At 36.9% G+C, this 21,028-nt stretch overlaps 1 protein-coding gene across 1 annotated transcript in view; it reads right to left on the bottom strand.

Annotated features, from left to right (window-relative positions):
• Window positions 1-21,028, bottom strand: part of Themis (thymocyte selection associated) — a 194,951-nt gene that overhangs the window by 108,373 nt on the left and 65,550 nt on the right. Inside the window, exon 3 of the mRNA XM_006991444.4 lies at window positions 11,809-12,267. Coding sequence (XP_006991506.2) covers window positions 11,809-12,267 — 459 coding nt within the window. The remainder of the gene's footprint in view (window positions 1-11,808; window positions 12,268-21,028) is intronic.

A 21,028-nucleotide genomic window follows, 5' to 3' on the forward strand; every position in this document is an offset into this window, starting at 1 on the left:
ACCAATCCTTTCCCTTTGCCACACTCTGTCTCATCTGCCTGTAGGTCCCCTGGCTAGATATGTTCATGGCAGACCTCTCTTCCCCTTCAAGTCTGCTCAAACATCGCCTGTTCCATGTGATCTACTCTAAATGTCCTGCTTAAAATGATAACCCGTGCCTGCCCTGTATTCTTCTGTTTTGGCATCTTTCATGCCTTCCTTTACTTTCAATCATTTCACAGAGCTTACATTTTCATGATGACCATTTCCTATTATTTATTACTGCTGTGTATAACCAAGATCAAAAGTCTTTCGCTGTTTTGCTCAACAATATATTCCAGTCTAGAATGATGTCTCCATCATAGGAGATACAGAATCAAATGAGAGAAAAGCAGATGTCATGTCAATGTCCTTTGAGTGAACACTAAAAGTAAATGGAAGTAAAGTATACCTCCATTTAAATTTTACTAGGTAAAAATAGTTTTATTATCAAAGCACATAGACTCCGTTTAAGCTGAGTCTTTTAAAGTTGCAATTTCTCTCATTCAATGGTCTACTCTATGAAATGAGCCTTTGTCAAATTTCTATAAAATAACAGAGATGTAAGGGTCTAAAAATATTGCCAAAGGGAACTTTTTTTATGCCCAACACTTTATTCTTCATTAAAACAAAAACAAAGACAAAACCCACCGAACAAAATCACTTGGTATATGCCTAAACACACAGGGAAATAGCGTAGGTAATATGTTTTAGGTCCATCAGTGAATGGGGGTCATAGGGAAATAGGACACCTAAAACTAAAGTGTAGATGATACAGAGTCACAGTTCACTGTGAGCAGAACTTCTGCTGGAGTCCAAACACTAGTAAGAATGTTAGAGGGCTATTGATTAGTTGCTGGAACCCAAGTGTGAACTGGAGACTAACTTTTACGGGCAGTGCTTTGCAGGGCCCCTACTCGTTCCCGCGCCTTCTTTCAGAAAATACACCAGGTTCTCTTGGTGAAGATGAGAGCAAAAACCCCCTCATGCATTTTGCAAGGTGACGAATAAAGGCTGCTACCAGAGCCTCTGATCTCCTCAGAGGACTGGTCTAGGGACAATTATTTTATCAGAACCTAGCCTGCATGTGGGGTTTTTACCAAAGCCTAACCAACTGGGAGGAAGGACTTACCCAACCCAAGTCAACTTTACTTCAGGTTTTACATGGGAAAAGGGAAATACCCAACAACCTCTTCTGTTTCCACATAGGGGAAGGGGAATACCCAACTCCAGCTCAGGATAGAGAGACTGTCATCCCCCTACGGCACTTGTGAAAACCATAGCCAAGAAACGCAGGCTCACTGAGTAACTAAACCTTAATCATAAGATAATGCAGTACCTCACTGGCCAAAGGTTTTAATGACTCCTATATTATTGCAGGATTCTGAATGAAAGGATGATGTCTGAGATCCTAGCTATGAAGGAGTCTCTAGAGAAAGGCAAGCAGGGCTGAGCAAAGACACGGCAGGAAATTTTAGCCTTTGACACAGCTACAGCACCCACAGTAAAAAATACCTTCTCTCTAAACATAGAAGCATCTCACTAGTCACTATTTAACTTTGTTTCTTCCACTTGAAGCATCTTGTCTGGCTTCCCATAGTGAATAATTGTACGTTGTAGACGGCAAAGGGCAACCTGATGAAGCAAAGCACCTGTTACAACCAAATTCAAGTTGAATTCGTGCCTGTAATCCCAGCACTTGGAAGATGGAGGCAGGAGAATCAGGAGTTCATGGTCATCTTCAGGCCAGCCTGAATTACCAACGAGACCCTAATTACCAATGAACCAATAGCAGTCAGGAAACAAACCAAATTCAAATGTGGAAGAGATTTTGGAAGTATCTGATCCAGTATTTAATGAATGATCGGTATGCAAAGAGACACATTGAAGAAGAAAAAAAAGATGGATAATGCAAGAGAGAGGTGGGAAGTCTAGGGGAAAAGGAAACTGGAACAGAAACAAAGAATGACTTGACAGATTACACAGTAGACTAGATACAGCCAAGGAAAGAATTGAGAAGTTGGAAGATAAGCCAATAAAATGTCCTAAAGTGAAGGCAGAAGGATTGAAAAGAATGAAATACAATAGCTATAAATAGTAGGACAGTTACAAAAGATGTGTCACACGTGACATGGGAACAGTAAGAATAAGAGAAAAAGGGAACAGATGTTAGAAATAACAGAAGAATGCCTTCCAAAATTTATGAAACAGGCAAGGCTAAAGACATTATATACCACAAATCTCTGCCTAGGAATATTGTGTTCAAAAAGCATGATACAATATGTGAATTCTTTGTTTTGAACTGAAACCTTCCCGTTTTAGCAGGAGGCTCACAAAGGGTGTGCAGGTGAACAAAACTTGACATCCTATGTTTTAAATGTGGGGTAGATGTAACTGTTCTTATGTGAGTACAGTTACGCAAAGAATCACCCCTACATCTCTCCTGCGCTTTCATTGTTCTTAGAAAACAGTGTCACATGCTTTTATTTAAAATATCCATAGTAGGAGAAGGAAAATCACACTTTAAATAAATTTATAAATCATTTTGATTATCCAATTACATTTTGTAAAATATAGTTCTGGTTGTTTTGTGTATATGTGTATGTGCAGTTGCACGTACATCTGTGTATGTGTGTGTGTGTGTGTGTGTGTGTGTGTGTGTGTGTGTGTGTGTGTGTTATGAGTTCTTTTAAGAAGCACTTGTTATTTTACAATGGGAAAAATGCAATCTTCTTTCCTGATAAAAAAGGATATAGAGAGAATGTAAGCTGAGTTAGAAAATGTCACTTGCTGAGGCACTGTCTTTGACTTCAAAATGACAGACAGATAAGACAGCAGTAACTCAGCGTGAGAGGCATTCCTGGAGGTATTTGTTGCAAATTTTCTAGTTTGAAACTAGACTGAAGCAGAAGCAATATGTACTTGACAACCATAGTTTAGACTTCCCAAATTTTCCTTCTGGGTAAATATGAATTATTCTGGCCGGGTATGTTATCAGGTTATCCAAAGGGAGTTGTTATGAAAAGCAATTTGATTCCATTTTCTCTAACAAACCAAGACTGGTTCCTCTCTCTGTGTGTGCCTGAGTCATCCCCCCCTCTCTCTCTTTCTCTCTCTCTCTCTCCTTCCCTCCTTCTTTCCCTCCCCCTCTCTCTCCAAATGTTATTCAGAGGGTTCTACCTTTCTGCATGACCCACCAGAGAGGCCCTCTTATCTCAGTCTGAGGTTTTAGGACCCACTAAAAAATATCTTCCAAGAGAAAATAAACAATTACATTTAATCTTGGTTGATGTTGGGCAATGCATGTTTCCTTGGATACATAATTTTCACTTGTAGAATACTGAACATTTGCTTGGGTGGTCTTACTGAGGACATGAAGGCAGGGGAGTACCACGTGAAACAAGTTCTCATAAGTTACACAGCCATGGTTTCTACCCACTTACATTTCTCCTATATTGTTATTTAATAGGAGGGTCATTACTTACTCATTGGGCAGTTTCACTTTGTAAGCTTGATTTCTTTGTCAACTGCCTTTTAAGGTACATATTTGCTTGTTTTACAAAAGCACTTTTATAAATTCTGTGGCTGTATATCAGCCAGTGAATTTGTTTTGTTACATTCTTGGAATGGATAATCTTCTTTATTACACAACAGTTATGAGTCTTACTGGTGATTTCTGAGTTCTGAATTTTTCCAGACTCTTAAATTAAAATTTACTTTCTAACTCAACCATTTTAACCCAAATTTTCTTGGTACTTATTTTGTGATTTTTTAAAATTTATTCAGATTTATTTCAAGTGAACAAGAGTTATACTCTGGTGTTTCTCTAGATAGTCTCCTTTAACTTCTCATGTTCACATTTTATTTAATTTCTAAAGTTTTAAAAATTTATTTTATTTATTTATTCATTTGTTTGTTTATATTTGAATTTTTCAAGATAAGGTCTCACTATATAACTCTGGCTATCCTGGAACTCACTATGTAGACCAGCCTGGCCCAACACTCACAGAGATCTGTCTGCCTATGCTTTCCAAGTATTCAGATTAAAAGTGGGCACCCACATAGCTGTCTGTGACTCCAGTTCCAGGGTGCCTGACACACTCATTCAGGCAGAACACCAACACACATAAAAAAGTGGGTACCACTGTGTACAGCTAATACTTGTTCATATTTTTAAACATTAAAAAATATAGATTTGTTCTAAACATTGAGATTTGAAGAAAATATTCCATGACCCTCATTGAGAAATCAAGTCATTTAAAAACAAAGATGCATGTTCTTGTTATATGTTTATTTACAACACATTTTACCTCTCATGCTTTGAGGTTTTTTTTTTAAATAACATCTGAGAAAAACATGTTATTAATGTGTTTCATACTAGATGATATATTTCAGTATATTTTCTATTGGTTTAGGTTTTTTGTTTTGTTTGTTTGTTTCTAAGACAGAGTCTCCTTTTGCAGCCACACCATGATTATTTTTACATGTAAACAGGATTAGGCTAGAATTCCTGCTTAATTAAGCCCTAATCTAAGCTTGACTGTGAAGATGCCATGTCTACGTAACTAACACCCGAACTCAATTGAAGGTCTTAGACCAAGGGTTTCCCAGAAAACAGAAATTCTGCCTCAAGGTTCCAGCATTAATTGATGCCTGAGTTTCCATCCTGCCTGCCTGCCCTACAGACTTAGAACTTATCAGCTCCACATTTGCAAAAGTCAATTCTTTTACATGAACAAATAATACTATGTATACTGACCAGTTATATGTGTATATGTGTATAAGTATGTATATATACATGAATATATATTTCTCTGAAGAATACTAACAGAAAAAATTAGTATTTGGTAGTATAAAAACACACATATATATACAAAAAGAAAATATTTACCACCTTCTGCTTTCCTTTTGATATTTCTGTTAGCAGTAATGAAATAGGTGAAATGGGAGCTAGCTAGTCTATTCACAGGTGATATCACGTCATGACAGCATGTTCATGGATATATCAAGAAAAGCACTGCTAACCAAAATAATCCTTTAGTAAGGATATAAACAATAACAACTTCAGTGCCATGAGGCTGGCATTCTTTTTAATCATTAAAATCACAAATATGTCATCATAACAAATCAAATAGACATATGCTGGGTCAGAAAAGAAAATGTTGTTACCTAAATAGGATCTGGTGATGGTGTTATTTAATTATTTGTTCATAAACAATATTTTATTGCTTTAATCACTCACTCTTGTACTTGACTTACTGAGTACTTATGAACATTTATTGTATTGGAAGCTTTAAAATAAATGTAAATACCTTAGAAATTTCCTTATTCACAAAAAATTATTTTACTAAAATACTGTTGTATATGTACAACAAATTAATATTTGCAATAATATCATCCAGTCTATTCAAAATTTACAGTAGGTCTAGCTAAAATTTTGGGCTAAGATTAATTAAATAAGCAAAGAGGTTTATGAGTAAAATATATCTTTCCAATCTTCTTATCCCTCAAACTTACCACAAGGATAAAATAGTAAAACAGAGAGAAAAGAAAACATACAAACAAACATGAACAAAAAAATCCAAAGAGTTAGAGTCAATGCATTTGACATCTGCAAAGTGAAGTAAAGGAACATAGAAATCTTTTGAAGGAAAGTGAAATGGTTTGGTAGACTAGGACAAGAAATGGGCATGTGCTTGATGACACAGACATGGGTAAAAGTATGTCTTTCTTGTTCTGCAGAATTCCCAAAATGCTTAGGAATTTGAGATATACAAGCCCTTTTAATGTGAAAATAAAGCTAGTGGTTAAAACCCAGGACTTTATTTTAATGACTGAATATTAAACTCAGGTCTCCACATTATTCTAGGGATGATGGGAAACCCCCCTACTACTTCTCTGCACAGGAAACAGGAAAGAACCTCAGAACAGGGGTTAATGGAAAAAAGTATAAGTCTAAAAACAAAAGTGTTAAGTCTAAAACCATAGGGACCATAGTGCGTCCTTCAGCTACTCGACATTCCCATTCAGTAATTTCATAACCCCACAAGACAGTGGGGCAATATCTCAGTGAAACTGAATAAATTCCCTAGAAAATAATCATTGAACTGGCACAGGTAATTCCCAGTGAGACAGCTATGATGAAAAAGCCTAGAACTCATAAACACAGAGACTGTACATAAATGGTACCCCAGCTGAAAGTTTTTTAAAGTTGTCTTGCATGTAAATAAGGACACATGGCAAATAGCAGACACTAATGAAACCATTTAATCAGAAGGATTGATCAAAACTTGAAGCAAAACAGACAAACAAAAAAACAAAACAACACAACCACAACAACAAAACCCCCAGGAAACCAAAGGAAGGCCATAAAACACAGGTAATAGCATCAAAATGATGGGAAAATATAAATATTTATCTGGAATAAAATAGCTTACTGCATTCTTAACACTAAATTGGGGCAGCCTATTTTAAATGACATATAAGCTAATTCTCAGAAATTAAAGATATGAGATCTGAAATTTAAAATTCATCATTATGGTGGAACTGTGGTTAAGAGAATTTCCATGAAGGTGAACCAAGTCAAGGAGACAGAACAGAAGTCTTATTTTGGGGTTGGGGCTGTAAAATGCAATTGGAAGTTAAAGAAAGACAGAACAGAATTTATTACCAAGAAGACATTATTAAAAGTCGTCTTTTCAGAAAGGAAACACCTAAATTTCCAGATCCAAAACTGTCATCACCATGAAAGAACAGTCCACCACAGCCCACAGTGGAGACCACAGGATGCCACAGTCTCTCAAAGGCAATCACGGAAGAGGGAGGAGCATAGATATCAGGAAATCATTGTCCACCTAGAATTTCATAGTGGCTAACCTGTCTGTCACATGTGTGGGCATGGGAGATAAAAAATGTTCAAACATGCAGTTTCTTTACTTATCTTAGGCTGTGTGTAGAGGATGGGCAGACAATAAAGAAAGGGGAATTTCCTTATTTGATTAGAGAAACAGCTATTCAACACAAATGCAAGGCAGAGGAAGGCACTGTCCGGATGGTTTGTAATGGAAGCCCCTATATAATATGTCTATGGCAGCAGATTAAGGCTGGAGTAAGGATGGGAGACCCCAGAAGGAATGCCCTCAAGGGAAAAATAGAGACCGACTGACATCTTCACTCTGGGAGATTGCATTTTTCTTTTTTCTCCCTTTCAACAGAAATGTTGGAGATGTAGGGAAGGACTGAGAAAGTCCAGTCCAGAACAACAAGGTCATCATGACAGGCAAAGAGCAATACTCATCATAAACTACTTGAGCCACAATCATATTCACAAAAATACTGGTGTTGAGACGTGACGCCATGCACTGTGAACTTGGAAATGGGAAATAAGAAGAGGAGATATATGCCCATGGCCGTATGAGAAAGTTAGTCATTACTATCTAAAATGGTCCATGACTTGAAAACCATCAATGTTCCTATTATTAGGTAATGGGAAAGCAATTCCAGAAAGCAGGGAAGAAATACTAACAAGAGTTACCTCAGAGTAGGAGAATGTAGGGGAAATTTGAGAACCGGAAAGCCATAAGGTTTCCATGTAACTTTGTCATATATTTCTCGGGTATTACTCAGCTTTTTGATTTTTATAAAAAGTTGAAAGTATTTTTAACACTAAGTGACAGAAAGAAAGGAAATTTCATAGTGATGCCTAAGGCCTTAGGAAACTACAAATGGGAGTATTTTTCTCCTATTCAGTTATCTAAAATACAATATCCAAAGCTATCTTTCTGAGTCTCCTTTTTACTTAGTGGTTTTAACCATCTGCTTCTTGCATGAGTAGATGTCTTTCTATAACATGATGTCTTCATGAAGACTGGGCCCCCAAGCTTTGAGCAGCAGTAAGCTTTTCTCTGAAAGACTAAGGAAAGGGATCTGTATGATGCTGAATTTCATTAGTTAAGAAGTAACTAATTATTAATCCATGCATCAAAACATAATATTAACAAAGTCAATATTCAAGACCTCTATTTTTTTTATAAAGCAACTTAAATTTGTAAATATTGAAACTTCCATGTGCCCAATCACATGAATTTCATATCTTTTTTAAAAGTCAGAAACACTGTGGTAGTTTGAATGTAGTTGGCCTCCATAAGTTCATAGGAGTGACACTATTAGGAAGTGTGGTATTTTTGGAGTAGGAATGGCCTTGTTTGAGGAAGGGTGTCACTGTGGGGAGTGGGCTTTGAGGTCTCATATATGTTCAAGCCATGTCTAGTGTCCCACTTTCTGTTGCCTGTGGGTCAAGATTTAAGAACCCCCAGTTCTTCCAGCACCATGTCTGCCAGCATGCTGCTTTGCTTCCTGCCACGAAGATAATGGTCTAAACCCCTGAAGTGTGAGCGAGCCACCCCAATGAAATGTTTTTCTTTATAAGAGTTGCCATGGTCATGGTGTCTCTTCACAGCAATAGAAACCCTAACTAAAACACACATATTGAAATTATTTATATGAGACCAATAGTTACAGATTTGGGATAGCTACTTATCCTGAGAGCATGGTGACACTTTGACCAATCTCTGAGTGTGTCTGGTAGCCAGGAAGATATTAGGCCTAGAATGGAATTTTGACCAGAAACCAGGAACATGTTTTTCCCGTTAATACAGTTGTTCTCAGCCTCCCTAATGCTTTGACCCTTTAATACAGTTCCTCATGCTGTGGTGAGCCCCCCCAACCATAAAATTATTTTCATTAGTACTTCATAACTATAATTTTGCTACTGTTATGAATCGTAATGTAAACATCTGTGTTTTGCCATAGTCTTAGGCGGTCCCTGTGAAAGGTTCATTTGAGAGCCAAAGGGGCTGTGACCCACAGGCTGGGAACTACTGCACTGTTTCTGCTGCTTTACTTTTCTCTGGGATATAAATTGTCACATTAATAGCATATTAAAGACCAGCTTTAAGAGTAAAATATTTGTATTCCTTCTTTTTAGTTACTTACCATGTTCTTTTTTTTTTCTTTCAAGAAATCAGTATTTCATAGCTCTTCAGTGTCCCATGATTTTCCATCTTACTCTAAGGTTACTATAAAACATCCTAACCCTCCCAGCCCAGTTTTTTTTTTTTAACTGTCACTTTGGGGAAAAAAACCACTCAAGCCTAAGGGGCTTAGAATGATGCCCAAGCACAGCAGAAACAACTGTACAATGTCTCTTGAGTTCAAGGAGTATCTAACCTCAATCAAAAAAAAAATGCAAAAGAAAGCCACACTGGAGTGAAAGCATCACTTCCTTGTCATATTGAGGGGAAAACACCTATCACACAAAAGTTTCTTTTTTTAATGGGGCACTTGTGGCAGGCTTCCATCCTTTTTTTCATGAAATATTCTGCATATATATGCAAGCTAGTTTCTCACAGTACACATCCTGAGCTAGCAATATAGTTAAGAAGTAACATTGAAAAATTTTCCAAAAAAGTGGTCCAGCATAAGGAACCTGAAAACTTAACTCTAATACATAGCAGAAGCAGGGCTAAAATATTTCATGATGGATGTTTAGCCAAAGGTTGTTTCTTGGTTAGCAGAAAACTCTATTTAACATAATCTACCTAAACAATTCTTTTAACAAACCCTTTTCTTTTCTTTTCTCTTTCTTTTTTTCTTTCTTTCTTTCTTTTTTTTTTTTTTTGGTTTTTTGAGACAGGGTTTCTCTGTGTAGCTTTGCACCTTTCTTGGAACTCACTTGGTAGCCCAGGCTGGCCTTGAACTCACAGAGATCTGCCTGCCTCTGCCTCCCGAGTGCTGGGATTAAAGGCGTGCGCCACCAACGCCCGGCAACAAACCCTTTTCTTATGCTGTTCATATTTAATAAATGCATATCCATTCAACCAGGAGATGAAATCAAAGGCTGAGAATAAGGTTGATCAGTTGACCAAGTTCTCATCCAATAGACTTCTAGACCCCGCAGATGGTACATCTTGCACATACTAAGCACATCTGTGTTTCCTGTCTTTCTCATTGCTCTGTCCACTGAGCAGAACTCTAATCCAGTTGAATTTCCTAATGGAATTGCTACACTCCTATGTTCTGCCTCTCCCAGCTTAACAATCTTTCTTGATTAGAACAAATCTCAAGTTTCTCTCTTTGGACAGACTTCATGACCTTATGCGGATGGTTACACACACACACACACACACACACACACACACACACACACACACACACTCGCCATTCATATTTTTATGTTCATCTCTGCATCTCTGTCTGCCCTCTTTTTTTTTTTTTTACATAGCTGTGCTGAATTTCCACTCACTTGCTTACCCACTCTCCAAGTTGCCTTTTCAGTGGGTCTTTAAATTTGTCTTTGCATCATTTGACTACTTCTCATCCATCTATCAGCCCTTGATTCATAATCCAAATTCATTAAAAGTTCTATCCCCTCTGTCCACATGTTTGGGTTCTGGGTTTGTTCTTATTTGTAAGCATGTGATAGGTACAAGATGATAATTTTAGAGAATTCACTGATTTGAAAATAAGAAAATGCTATCTATTATTCATGACCAGTAAGAAAAACTCAATCATTCATCTCAGTTTCCTGTTTTGGGACTGCTAACAGAACACTACAATGAGTTCTAAAATTTACAGTGGTCTCAATATTTTATAAAATCAAACCATGCAAACTGTTCTCCTACCTTTAGATCAAAATGAATTGATCAAATTTTAATTATATCTTTTAGCATCATAGAATTTAACTCACAACTCTAAAACCTGTCAAAAGACTCACATAATTTCTTTTTGTAAGTGTATAAGAACAACGAGGGAAGAGAAAAATCAATTTTGAGACATTTAAGGAGGTATCTTTTGACACGCTTAATTATCTTAAGTTCTTTAGTACTACTTTATTTCACTTTGGAAACAACTCTATGGGGGCAAACACAACTCGTTCAAAGCTCCCTTTTGAAAGTTATTGAGCCTTGGGTCTCACCTACGTTAGGCAATTGTCCTCAGCTGTATTCTGTGCTCCTTTTCTATTTATTATTTGATACAGAGTCTTGCTAAGTTGACGAGGTCGGTCTTGGACTCTCTGTGTCACCCACCCAAGCAGGCCTGAACTTGCCATCTTCCTTCCTCAGTCTTCAGAGAAGCTAGGGCTATTGGGCATGCTCTCAGGCTTGGCTAGAACCAGGCTCAGAATTCTATAATCCACTAATTGCCTCATTTACATACCATAAGCTTGAAATTTTGAAGTATTAATATCTTTGGAGTAATACTGCTTTATGCAGATACCTTTAAAATATAAAAAAATGAAGATTGCATAGTGAAATACAACAGTTTGAAAATTAATTTACCATACCTCCTTCCTTAAGTCAGAGAATCTACGATAAAAGAAATTGTGCCTAGTCATAAGAGGCTGAAATTTAAAAAAAGTTGTCATGAAACAGAAGTCAAGGACACTGTGTGGAAAAAACAAGAAAGCTGATTTTGGATGCTCATTTTTAAAAATTAACTCAATAACCATAATAAAGAGAACTAGCATTTTAGTCTACCTATAGCTGATAGTTACAGCATCCTGGGCTTGAACAGCATTATACAGTTTATAATATAAACTGCATACTCACTACTTCATTTGCTCCTTAAGACAGATCTGTCTGTGGTTTTCTTAAGCACAGATGAAGATTCTAAGAGACAATGAATGACAGGGACAGATTCCCATTCTTCAGTTCCTAAATCCATTGCAGGATTCTGCACAAACCCACACAATGCTCATTCACCCAGGTATCATTATCAGTGTATACTTACATTTCAGCACACCTTGGATTTCATAAACAGGCTTGAGAATCAAAGTCCCATAAAAGTCTTCAGGGAATGGATTGGGTGAGTCCCACTTATTTGAGAAATTTGTAAGTTTCACAGTCCGTGTTCTGTTCTTAGGAATCTTCCATTCAACAATTTCTTTTAGGGTATAAATATGTTCATCCTCACACTCATAGAATTCTCCTTCTTGTGACAATGGCAATGTAAATGAGTGACTCTGATGACTCCTTACCACACCACAATTCACCAGTATTTCTCCATCAATCTCTTCCACTGAGTTGAGCCTTATTGGCTCACCCTGCTTTATGGTGAGATTCTCTAGTTGTATATCCTTCAGGTGATAAAAGCAAGGATGTCCCAGTCTACTGGGTCCGATTTGAATGGTTCTTGTGATTTCTTCCATTGTAAGGTATGGAGTTTTATCAGCCATGACCTTAAATAGACCTAAGAAGAGAATCATGTGATTAGAGTTATTACAATGAAAGTTCTCATAAGAAAATCGCAACCATAAAGTCATAAAGCAAGCATAGTATAGCTTTTAAATCTTAGGTGCCTATTTTAAGTGTGTGGGCATGAGTCTGCTGATGTGCATGCACACATGTGTAGAGGTCTAAGGACCACCTTAGTAACACTATCCTTAAGACAAGGTCTCTTTTTGGCCTGGATCTCACCTTTTAGGCTCTTCAGTGAGGACCAGGACCCAATTCCATTTTCTTGGAACCGGGATTATAGCCTCCAGTCCAGCTTTATTACCTAGAATCTCGGGGTAGAACTCAGGCCCTCAAGGTTGCCATGAAAGCATTTTATTGACTGAGCTATATCCTCAGCCCAAGATGCTTATTTGAATCTTAAAACTCTTCTATGAAAAATGTTAGCATATACTTCTTAGCTTATTAAATCATCTGAACAGGAACAGAAATGGAAACAAGGGGAGGTTTCTTGAAATATCAAATACCCTGTCCTCAGAAATAGGAAAACCAGCTAAGATGTGTGCTGTCTTAACTACCAATGTAATTTCAAGAAAGGCATTTAATCTCTCAACATTTTTCTAACTTTTAAAAAGAGAAGATTTGATTAGCTTTTCCATGAATATATTCTCCTTTAGACACACCAATTAAAAAGTGGAATACATTTCCTGCAAGGAAATAGATTCAGTCAGATTTTGATTGAAAAGCTGTACAGCTGGAACCAGAGAATTAATGTACTAAGTGTAGTTGAACCATATGCTTTAAAATACATTTTATGTTGTGTATACCATAATGAAAAATCATTCTAATTAATGTGCGAATTCTAAGCTACTTTTGAAGCACTATGACTCTCCAAAGGGTAATTTGACATGTAGAATGTCCAATTTTTCTTTCTATAGAATTCTCAGAGGAAAACACACATTAATAAATCATAACATAATATATCATAGCATATCAGCTCTCCTCCCAAGACTTCATGAGATTATGTTGGCTTAGAATGTTGCTTGGGCTCATTTTGTGCATGTGTATGCATATGAGTTGTGAGTGTAAATGTATGTTATCACGTGTGTGCCCACTTATATGTGAGGGTGTACATGCATTGGTGCCCCTGTCTGGGGGAAGGCAGGAATTGACAGAAGGTAATGTCCTCAACCCCTTCCACTTTATTTATTGATGCAGGTTCTCTCGAATGAATTCAGAGCTCACTGATCATTTAGTCTAACTAGCTCGCTTGCTCCAGACATCCCTTGAATTTGCTTCCCAAGTACTGGGATGGCAGACAGCCACTATGCCTGCCCTGATTTTTTACTTGGGTTCTGAACTTTGGACCTCATGCTCATATAGCAAGCCTTTTTCCCACTGAGCCACCTTACCATCCCTCAGGACTGAATATCTTCCATGAATTATTCTTTCTTTGATTATTTCTCTATTTTCAAAAAATAAAATACAATTACATCATTTCCCCTTCCCTTCCGCTCTCTCTCCCTTTGTGTGCCCATCCCCCACCATTCTTCTTCTCAAAATCATGGTGTCTTATTCTTTAGTTGCTACTGGCGTGTGGTGTGGTGTGTGTATGTGTGTGTGTGTGTGTGTGTGTGTGTGTGTGTGTGTGTGTGTGTGTGGTGTGTGTGTGTGTGTGTGTGTAATTATGAATATAGTCTTCTCAATTCATTTACTTAATAGTATATGATTTCAGGGCTGACTAATCAGCATTGGATAATCAACTAAAGGCTCACCCCTAGAGAGAATTCTTTCTCTCATTTTCAGCATCCCTTAGTAGTCTGTAGTTTCCTGTCTAGGGATAGGTCTCTGGGTATTTCCTCCTTCCATGTTAGCAATGCTATTAGTACTGATGTTGCATTTCTTCTGGTCTTGTTTAGGCAGCCATATTGCTGAGGTATCATTGGTGAAGGTGCCCTGTCCTTTCTACGAGACACAATTTCACAGCAGTTTGCCTGGTCCTCTGACTGTTACAGTCTTTCCACCCCATCTTCTGTGATATCCCTGAGCCTTAGGTGAGGAAATTATGTTATAGATCAGCTTCTCTAATTTTCTACTGGTTTCAGTGTTTTCATTATCATAATAATTTATGTCTTACTAATTTCACATTCTGTATTTTTCTCAATATCACTATCTTGGATTTTTATTATTCGAAGCATAGTTTTTACATGCTAAGGAATTTCTTTCTTTAAGCTACTTTTTTCTATTTGTGGGCATGTGTGCTTTGTATTATATTCAGAAATGTATTTGTTAAATAGATTTTAGTATATGCTATAGAAAATAAAGACAAAAATGCTTGTTTTCTCATATAAAATGCTTAATGACTATATAATATACTAGCATGCTCTAAGGAGAGAGTGTATTTGTAAAGCTTAAATGATATGGCATGGAAGAATATCTTGGTGGTTTACTCAATAAATGTATTCTAATTAAATTTATATAACAAATTCATCAAGTTGTGGTATCTTGTATGTGCATTTATAATTATTTTTCTAATTCTTCTGATAATTTTTCTATAATTCTAAGTCTATGTTTGATCACACAAAGTGAAAAGGAATTCAGGTTATATTTAGATATGAATTCTTGAAAAGGTACCAGTGCCTTGTATGTAGCAAGCAGGCACTCTACTACCTAACTAAAACCCAATCCCCTGTACTTAAAACCTTTCTATATTGAAAATTGTTCATTTATCAAATGGTATATACAAAGACTACTAAAAAAAGAAGCATTTTCTTTGGAAGATTTTTGTTGTTTGTTTGTTTTGTTTTGTTTTAGGGATTCTTATATCAAGTAAAATCCAATACATTGTATTCTTGAATTTGCCATACTACTTGAGTCTGTGTGTGAGCATGTGTGTACCCACACGTGTTTAATATCATTTGTTAGTGTATAATGAGTTACTAGTAAGATTCCACAATCATAAATAGAGAGAAATTGCCAATAATTTTGTGAAATATGTTTTTAAACAGCTATCTAGAAGCTCACAAAGTAGTTTTAACTATATGGATGACATGAGCCACAGAAGAATTATTTAGAGTCATCTTTCTTAAAGAGTAGAGTCTTCTAAGGTAATAACAGACCTAAAATATTAGGGATTAGAAGTTACCCTGACTCCCATGGGCTACTGTTATTTCAGATAAATCACGGTCCTCATTTTGTCTTATTGGATGTCTTATTGCAAGAAGAAGTTGTATCTACGAATTTGCATGTTTTCTCTTAGAAGGTGACATAGAACACAGTTTAACATACCAAATTGTGGGATACAGGGAAACTATTTGACTAATTTATCTCGTCACCTATTGCAACCAGTCCAGAGTTCCTCCTAATAAGTAGCCATTGTTGTCATGTAAAATGGGACAGGTTTGCTTTTGCTGAGAATGACATTACATTGCATGTTTAATTTACAATGTAAGAAGCTAAACATAAAATTAAACACCATCAAGACAGATCTGTTGTGGATTTCATCACCTCTACCATCTTTTTGCACAAAGAATATAAGAATCTGAAATAGACAAAAACAAAATCTATTCTCCTCACTCCTAGTTGAGCAGCCAACTTGCTGTTCATGTCTACCTACTTGTCTGAACACTGGGTTCAAATATCATGTTCATTTATTTTCAGGTGTATTTTTTCAGACAGTGGTAAACAATCTCGGTCTTTAGCAGTAGCAGCATCTCTTTATAGAAGGCTATCCACACACATGGCTCCTGCAGCTATAGTCCCCTTTAAGCTTCATTTCTGTGGTGAGACAGCTAGAGAAACTTGAACAGCTCTCTCTATTGGTCTCTTTGATACCCTACCAATGACAATGTTTAGGGATGTGATACCAATAATTTCACAATTAGAGGCTTCCTTTATGGGCATGCTTTTTCCGAATAATGTATGCTATTCTTTCTTCACATTTATCTATTTATCTATCTGTCTGTATGTCTGTCTGTCTATCAATCATCTATCTATCTATCTATCTATCTATCTATCTATCTATCTATCTATCTATCTATCATCTGTCTATCTATCGTGTGTGCATGTGTGTGAGACACACATGCTATGGGAAGCATGTAAACATGCTAACTTGGAGGGGTTGGGCTTTTCCCTTTTTACCGTGTGGGCCTCAGAGACTCAGGTTATCAAGTTCGATGACAATTACCTTTCTCTGCTAAGCCATCTTGTTGGCTCTCACTGTTATTCATAAATTAGGAGAAAAAGTTTTTTAGAATGAACATGTCACTTGAGAAAAAATGCATAAGAAAAAATGAAGTAAATTAAAGTGTTGAAGTTAGTTAATAAGGGAATTTATTCTTTCAAGTCTATTATTTTACACTGTGAGGGAGTTATAACTTATGTTTTTCTATTATATTTATGTGCACATATTTGTATTGGAGCACCCATGCCATGCCATGTGTGAGGAGGTCAGAGGACAGCTTGCAGGAGTCAGTTCTTTCCTTCTATGATGTGTGTCCTGTGGGTCAAAGTTCAGATCCTCAGACTTGGCAGCAATAGGCTTTACCCTCTGAGCCATCTTGTCAGCCCTTTACCAACACTTAATGATGTTTAAAACACTAAGAAGTGAGACGTTTTGAGACATGTCCAAGTCTGAACAATTTTTCCATATTCATTATTTATCTTGATAATTATCTTTTGGGAACAGTAAAACAAACATCAGTACTGGGAAACATGGAAAAGGTCACAATTTTCACAGCCTAATCACGGCTCTAAAAAAATCTCTAATCAGAGCTGTGACATCCAAATTCTGCCTCGAGCCACCAAGCCAATCTGTCTCCCTGTCACACATATGACTTACAAGGACACTGTTCACAAGAACAACGTGTTTATTCTGAGTCAAAAGGCAGGTTTGCGGCTCTCCCAGGTGGCCTTCCCTTCGCACAGACCAGCCAGCCTCCCCCAAACCCAGAAAGACAGGATCACTCATTGGTAGTTCTCTGTGCACAGTTTATTCTCATCAGATAGTTTTTTTGTTGTTGTTTTTTTTTTTTTTTACCTTTTTCTCTTCTCTGTAATCAATTTTCACAGAAACAGAGTGTACATTTAAATATTATGTCTCCTCAAAATATATCAGAGCATAACTGTAAATCTGCCATATAAAATCATTTAGAAGATCACTGAATCTTTCCACTCTAGTCTAATTCTCAACCTTCTTTCCTAGTTGCAACCAATCTATTTCCTCCATCTCCAACATAAATAATGTTGAAATAAAATTTAGCTACTTTTCCTCATTATCTTCTCATATCAACAATATTAGAGTTTTTAGCTTATTAGCAGCTCACCATGGGCAGCAATTTGTATGCACGATACAATTTCGTTTTCAAAATAGCAACATAAAATAGTTCCCATTAATAAATCACGAACATTTCACAAATACAGATGTGAACTTTTGAATAAATTTTCTCTTATTACAAATGTATAGAAACTTAGTATATTTTTTGACTTTCAATAGTACAAAGGATTAATCACAGTTATGCATTTCAACTTTACATCATTATTACAAATCACCAGCTGCCTAGCCTTTCATAAGGTGACACAGGTTGCTTCCAGGTAGGTATCTATCTTCCCTTTGGGGTATAGAAAGACATAGAGATCCAATAAGAGAAGAAAATGAAAATCACTGATCTTTAAGACATTGTCTGTTACTAGTCTCTGGTATCAGGTGGCACTCTGTCCCTCCTGTAGTGATGTGCAGAGGAAGGACTAGGGATTCAACGTATCAGGTGAGTTGACAGAACTGCCCAGACAAGTTCATGGGCATCAGTGTGCTATAGGTCACCAGCCACAGTGAAGCAGATTTTTAAATATGTGATTATAGGTTTCAAATACAGTGATCCTCATGAAATGGGCAAATGTCTTCACACATGCCCTGCAAGAAACCATGTACTGAAAATAATTCCATCACAAACACATGGGAACAAAGCTAAACAGGACAGAGTTGGCATTTCTACTTCCACCTAAGTTTTTTCTCAGCCACATAATGAGGTAGAATAATAATACTCCAGCCTAATGAAACAGGAAAATAGGCTGAACATTCCTTAATACTTCAAAGTTAACAAATACAAACACATAGCTACTGTTATTATAAAGAAACTTTTACCTCTGAGATACAAGTAAAATCTAATATATACAAACAGAAGCAGATAAACTTTATCTAAAAGCATATATATACATATACATATAGATGCATATACATACATACACATATATGCATATGCATATATATGATGTAGCTTAAAATTATATATATATCATATATATATATATATATATATATATGATGTAGCTTAAAAAATTTAAAGGAATGATGTCTGCAAAGGAGCTGGCTTGGAGATAGACTGTCCAGTGTAGATATCTGTGAATCTTGTCTTACCATCAATAAAGCAGAGGATTCCTTGAGTAATCTCTAAAGATGGATTGATTTGCAATCAAATTCCTAAACATCCTTGTTATTCAGGATTTACCTAAAAGATCTCTCACTTTATATGTTCCTTGTTGCTTTTCTATCATTTTGTTGCATCCCCAAGACATTCTGTAGTAGATCATAAAGATTCTGCAAACCTAGTGTTTTACTAGAACTTGGATCATATGAATCTATATTCAACCTCAGGTTGCAACTATGTACATGGAATGTCCTGTAAAAGAGAAAGCTTAAAGTCTCTGAGTAAATGCCAGAGTACACAGGAATAATACCATGAGAAACGTCTCTAGATTTCCTAGTTGAATACTGGATAATTACGGAACACCTTGAGCCGATGATGGAGTCCTATAATTTTCATAGAAAATTTTTCATGAGTACTTCTCATCCTCTTGACTAAGACCAATTATGGAAAGTTTCAAAATGACCCCGGTAAGGGATTGGAAGCAAGTCCAAGTTTGTGACCTGGAAATGCTGCATGGAAGTTCAGTTGAGTAGTTGAGAGGGAAGAGAATACATCAAAGATAAAGGCCAAGCTGCAGATTAAGTCAGGCTGTAGAATTCCAATGTCCAAGCATCATTGTCTCAATAATTGCACTGAGATAGTCTGCAGTAGCTATAGAAAGCTTTTAGCCTGCTGTGAAGCATACATCACAAAACCTTCCAATTCATGTTTTTCTCTTTGGTTCAGTTGTTGTATGAGGTAAAAGAACACCACCATAGCATCTCTTCCTCAGAGGCATTTAAACTCTTTGGAAGGACATTGCACAAGTTTGAGATGTTTAGCCAACAACTGGATCTCAGCTCAGATGGTATAACCTGACACCAATGGCTAAGGCTCCGTTGTAATAAATGTGCCAAACAAATTTGTCTATGTTAACATTCTCTTCCTAAGTAGTAAGGTAAGGATGGGTAACAAGCTTGAAATCAGAGACTTCGTGGCTGGACATAATTTCCACAGACCATACACACCTCAGAATATTATCTATTATCTATCTATCTATCTATCTATCTATCTATCTATCTATCTATCTATCTATCTATCTATCTATCTATCTATTTTTTGGTTTTTCAAGACAGGGTTTCTCTGTGTAGCTTTGTGCCTTTCCTAGATCTCGCTTGGTAGACCAGGCTGGCCTCTGCCTCCCGAGTGCTGGGATTAAAGACGCGCACCACCACTGCCCGGCTTATAACACTGAGTTTTGTTGGAGAAGCTTCAAAAATGCTATAGATTTGTTGAATTTGGGCAAGAGGGCTCAGGCACATATACGGTAAGAGTTAGGTGCTTTCACGTGGGGATTGCAAGTTCTGAAAACTGGGGATCAGTTCTGGCCTAGCTCTTTCCTCACTGCATGTGAGAATATAAACCTTTGTAGATACAATGTCTTCTTCTAAAAAGTACGGGAAATGATGTCGCCTACCTTATAAAGTCATTATGATATTTAAACTAAAATAGGTAGCATGTTTAGACAATACATAAAGAAACTGGTTATTATCTCTCGTTTCCCTTCACTTGGGTTCAAAGCCATTGCAGGGTGGTTGTAAGGTCAGACAGTGTAATATCACTACAAGTTCAGTGCCAACTAAAGCACACTATATATTCCAGCCCGGTTCCAATAGACAAAGACAAAAATGTGCCACTCTGGCCCTAGCATACATAGAGCAAATTTTTCCCAGCAATGATAATTTCCACAGATTTCACCACAGTGCTTGAAAATGGAAATAAGCCTCAGGTGACATGTTTAGGTGGCCCACCTATGGAGAAGTATTTCGAGGTTGCTCTCAGGAATCTGAACCTATGCTTTGATAGAAGGCTGAAAATTTAACCACCGTAATTTTATGCTCATAAAGAGCAGTGGCGGGGAGAGTACATGGAAAGATGTAAGCACATTTGAATGATGCACATGCTGTGCTACTTGTAGTATTCACAAGGCGTGCATTATGCACAGTTACCCAAGTTGCCCCGAACAAAAGAAGCCACAAAATGCCAAGGTGTTTCTGAAAATGCATTTTATTCAGGACTTCGAGAGGTAGGTAAAGCCATAGATGGGGGACTACCCCTCCCTCTGTTTTAATGATCTTAATTTGCTAATCGAATGTTCGTGGCAAGACTTTGGGAGCCATGCGGAGCTGATTGTGTTGTTTGGTATTGATGTTGCCTGCAAATTAAATGTACCTAAGTAGCCACCTGTTTGTGCTTATGATTATGTAAAGCCCCATATGTTTCCCTCTCTACACACGGGAGGTAAATATTGAAAAAATTATTCTGGTGTGAAGGGTGAAAACAGCAGCAATTCTTCTGCAACTGTCAACATAT

This window comes from Peromyscus maniculatus, chromosome 16 (genome assembly GCF_049852395.1).
Source record: "Peromyscus maniculatus bairdii isolate BWxNUB_F1_BW_parent chromosome 16, HU_Pman_BW_mat_3.1, whole genome shotgun sequence".
Taxonomy (NCBI): Eukaryota; Metazoa; Chordata; class Mammalia; order Rodentia; family Cricetidae; genus Peromyscus; species Peromyscus maniculatus.